Consider the following 3,561-nt stretch of genomic DNA (forward strand, 5'->3'; position numbering starts at 1 on the left):
AGGAAGATAAAATAGACTTTTTCTGATTTCAATTCCTCCGAGACGAAAGGAGCTCCTGGAAGAAGAAATAGCAAGCAACAATCATGGCCCAACTAAAAAATTAAGACAGGCCTCCTATCACACTAATGACGTCTAGGCCCAGTAAAATGATTGCGACCACAGATCCCTGCGCCACGGGCCGGACTCGAGATTCGGCCCACCCACGTGTTCTGGTGGATCACGCGTCTTCTCCTCCAACCGCACCGATATCTTCCTCTCCCGTAGGGCAAGGGCGGTGAGGCGATCCGTCGGCGGCGTCGGGGGCGGTGGAGGAGGATGGCCGACGTGCAGGGAGACAAGGAGGCAGGCCTGGATGACGACGATTTCCCCGACGACGGGCCTTTAGATCCGGAGGAGCCAGGTGAAGGAGGAGAACCCCGCAGCGGAGGCGACGAGGAAGAGGAGGACGACGTCGACGGCCTCGCCAGCTTCCTCGAGTCGGAGATCCTCGGATCCAGCTACGAGGATCCTATTGACGTGAGCACTCTCTGTCTCTTCTCTCCCTTCGTATCGAATCTTTTTCATGGCTGGGAATCAGGTCTCTGACAGCAATCGAATTGGTTGCCGCAGCAGGAGCAGCGGCAGCAGGAGGAGGACGGTGATGCCGCGAAGAATAAGCGGAAGCAGGGCTCGGGATCGGACGGGGATGGCTGCAGCGGCAGCGGCAGCGAGGGGGAGCAGACCAAGAGGGCGAAGAGGGAGGAGAAGAGGAGGCAGGCGAAAGGAAAGGCCGTGGCGCCTCAGATCGACACGGGCATGTTCAGCAACATCCCCCCTGAGCTGTTCCTGCAGATCTTCAAGTTCCTCTCTTCCGAGGACCTCATCTCCTGCGCTCTAGTCTGCCGCTTCATGAATGCTGCCGCGTCTGACGAGACCCTCTGGCGTCGGCTGTAAGTTGGCTGAGGAGGCTGCGCTGTCGATTCGTTGCCAAATTCGACGCAATTCGACTGAGACTTACATGTTCCTTGCCTTTCTGATATTTTCAGGTACTGCATGAGGTGGGGACTGGCCTCCAATGCCAAATTCAGGGAGTGCGCTTGGAAGAACCTCTACATACAGGTAAATTCATCTGTTCATCATCACTGCTTCTAATTTGAGGTAGTCAGGGACATTAAAAATGGCATTTTTAGTTAGTTTTAGTGCACACAGGCGATTTGGATACTAGGTCTAGTTACATGCTGTAAATATGAACCAATGATTTGGGCACTAGGTGCATGTTGAAGTGCAAAGCTTTCTTTGTTACACCATACTCAGCTGAACAAAATAATATTCTGTCAATATTGCTGTGCAATATATTTGTTTGATGCTACTATTGTATTGATGAAGTCTTGGTAATGTTGTTTTTTCTGTTGTGTTTAATCCCCAGAGAGATAGAGAGGATATGGTTGAATTTGTGAGGAATACCCCTACAGAGTTCAAGGAGTACTATATTCAGATGCAGGCTGCAAAAAGGAGTCAAACCCCCCATCCGTCAGAAGTAATTACTAAATTCATACTTTTGTTTTATCTTTGTCAAATGTCCATCTTGTAGTTTCCCTTCGATCCAACAAAATTGTCTTGTGTGACGAAACTTCAAGTGCTCTTCATCTGGATTTTGAAGGTCAACGACGACAAGGTTATGCTTGATAAGACAGTAGCTGATAAGGTATCTAGTTGGAAAAACAGCCGGGGGCTTACTGATGAAGCTGTCAAGGGGCACTCTTGTTCTGGAAATACATGCTCATACACCCAGATTGGCGATGCTTACATTTGTGAGAAGACTGGTCGTGTCCACGGTAATACATATTTCCTCTCTATATCCGTTTATCCAGCACGATTTCCTCTCTCTATCTGTTGATGTGTAATTAGATCATGCCTGAAAATGTTTTTGTTTCTTTTGATTTCAGTTTGTGATGATGCTTGTCGTGAATTTGTCTTGGACCAATCTAGTGGGCTGCTTCTTTGTACGATATCTGGCCACTGCTTTGAGAGGTGGCTGTGTCCTGATGATGAATGGGATGCTGATGATACTGTAAGTCCTCTACAAAGTTCCTTGCTTTCTTTTTTCCATTGATGTGCATGTACACGGTTTCAAGTTGTCTCTGCCAGGGAAAAATCATCCATAGCCTGCACCATGCACAACATTATCATGTCACTAGTTTATTAGCAAATGCTACCGGGTTTCTGTGTCTGGTTTGCCCTCGTGACTAACATTTGGTTATTTGGAAGTTTCAGGATCTGCAACAGGCTGGTGTAGTGGATGAAGCAGAGCCATTCATGGGATCTGGACGTTACGGTGAGTCGAGTTTTCTTGTTTGAAATTGAGAAAGAAACCCACCTTTACCTACCCTGGAGCTGTCTTAAGGCAAGATTTGTGCTAATATTGGCATTTTCGGGGCCATAGAATGGAAGAGATAATTAAATTTATTAGGTTTTGAACATCTACTTTTGTTGCCGAACCTGCTGCTCAGTGGGCGGGCGCAGCAGCTACATGGACCCCTTTCTTTATGTTGTTGCCAGCGCTTTCCTGGGCCGAGCCGGAATTCTTTATTCTTCATTTGTTCTGTTTTTAATCCTAGCCTCATAGGAATAGGAGTAAATGAATAACAGGGTTGTTTGGCTTGAGGAATGAGGTGGCCCATCACCAATCTTTTGCCTCACATTCTTGTTTGTTTTGAGGAATGGAATGGGCTGACCATCATCAATCTCATTCCTCATATGCACATGATTAATATAAAGGATGGAATAGCCCCACCAAAAATCATGGCCTTGTAGGATGAGTTCATCTATCAAACGAACACTCCCAAAGTAGTCCTTTATTCCTTTTGAATCTTATGTAGTATATTGTCTGTTGATATCAAGATGCCAACAAGTTAGAATTTAAAATTTCTTATTTCTGAATTTCTCATAGTGAAAGTGAGGATAGAAGTAGGAGGTGGGTCACTGCGTCTTGGTCCTGTCTTCTTTTAGAACGTTCTTATGCAAGTAACTGCCTGGCACTATGTAACCTTCTGCATACTGTTCATTGTGGCTTTCTTTTCTTTGAACATTGCTCTTCTATTAATGCAATGTAATAGAAGTCTGTATTAGTGATTTTGTTTGCAATGTTTCATTTCACTTACTGACCGTGATCATGCTTTTGATACAATGAACAGCGCGAGCGATTATGTTGGGTTACAACTGCACTGATGAGAAGGAACTTGAGGATGCCTTGTGTTTCTGTTGATGTGTTTCTGTCGATATGTCCTTCACTCTTGCTACATGATCAAGCTTCTACTTGTGAAGATGAAACAAGCGGGAATGCGGGATGTATAGCTCTGTGCTATGTTTTACCACATTTCACCCTCCAGGATGTACCTAAGAATAGACTAACTTTTGAGGTAGATCACTGATATGTTTTGATCAGCTGAGGGAGTTATGTTGTCGTATGGTTTCCTAAATTAAACGAGATGTATGCCTGTAATAAAATATTAAGGTACATAATGAGCCTTTTGTTTGTATTGTATGATATGATGTTGGTGTATCGGTTAGATGCATGTGAGA

The 3,561-nt window shown here is 45.2% G+C and overlaps 1 protein-coding gene across 2 annotated transcripts; it reads left to right on the top strand.

Annotated features, from left to right (window-relative positions):
* Positions 1–238: 238 nt before the first annotated feature.
* On the top strand, positions 239–3,561 carry LOC136527600 (F-box protein SKIP31-like). Of its 2 annotated transcripts, none has more exons than XM_066520382.1 (8): positions 239–516; positions 610–929; positions 1,026–1,098; positions 1,406–1,516; positions 1,640–1,814; positions 1,926–2,050; positions 2,254–2,314; positions 3,174–3,561. In XM_066520382.1, exons 1-8 carry the CDS (start codon positions 316–318, stop codon positions 3,242–3,244), a joined length of 1,137 nt encoding a protein of 378 aa, XP_066376479.1. In that variant the 5' UTR covers positions 239–315; the 3' UTR covers positions 3,245–3,561. The 2 variants fall into 2 exon arrangements, with proteins under 2 accessions (XP_066376479.1, XP_066376478.1); XM_066520381.1 differs by having other exon boundaries at positions 240–516; positions 2,248–2,314.

The sequence above is a fragment of the Miscanthus floridulus genome, chromosome 19, assembly GCF_019320115.1.
Source record: "Miscanthus floridulus cultivar M001 chromosome 19, ASM1932011v1, whole genome shotgun sequence".
Taxonomy (NCBI): Eukaryota; Viridiplantae; Streptophyta; class Magnoliopsida; order Poales; family Poaceae; genus Miscanthus; species Miscanthus floridulus.

Excerpts from the sequence above, each read along its gene's own strand:
- LOC136527600 (XM_066520381.1), top strand. The coding sequence starts at position 316 with ATGGCCGACGTGCAGGGAGACAAGGAGGCAGGCCTGGATGACGACGAT. Across the intron at positions 1,099-1,405 it reads GGAAGAACCTCTACATACAG|AGAGATAGAGAGGATATGGT; the intron begins GTAAATTCATCT and ends TTTAATCCCCAG. Across the intron at positions 1,815-1,925 it reads GAAGACTGGTCGTGTCCACG|TTTGTGATGATGCTTGTCGT; the intron begins GTAATACATATT and ends TTTTGATTTCAG.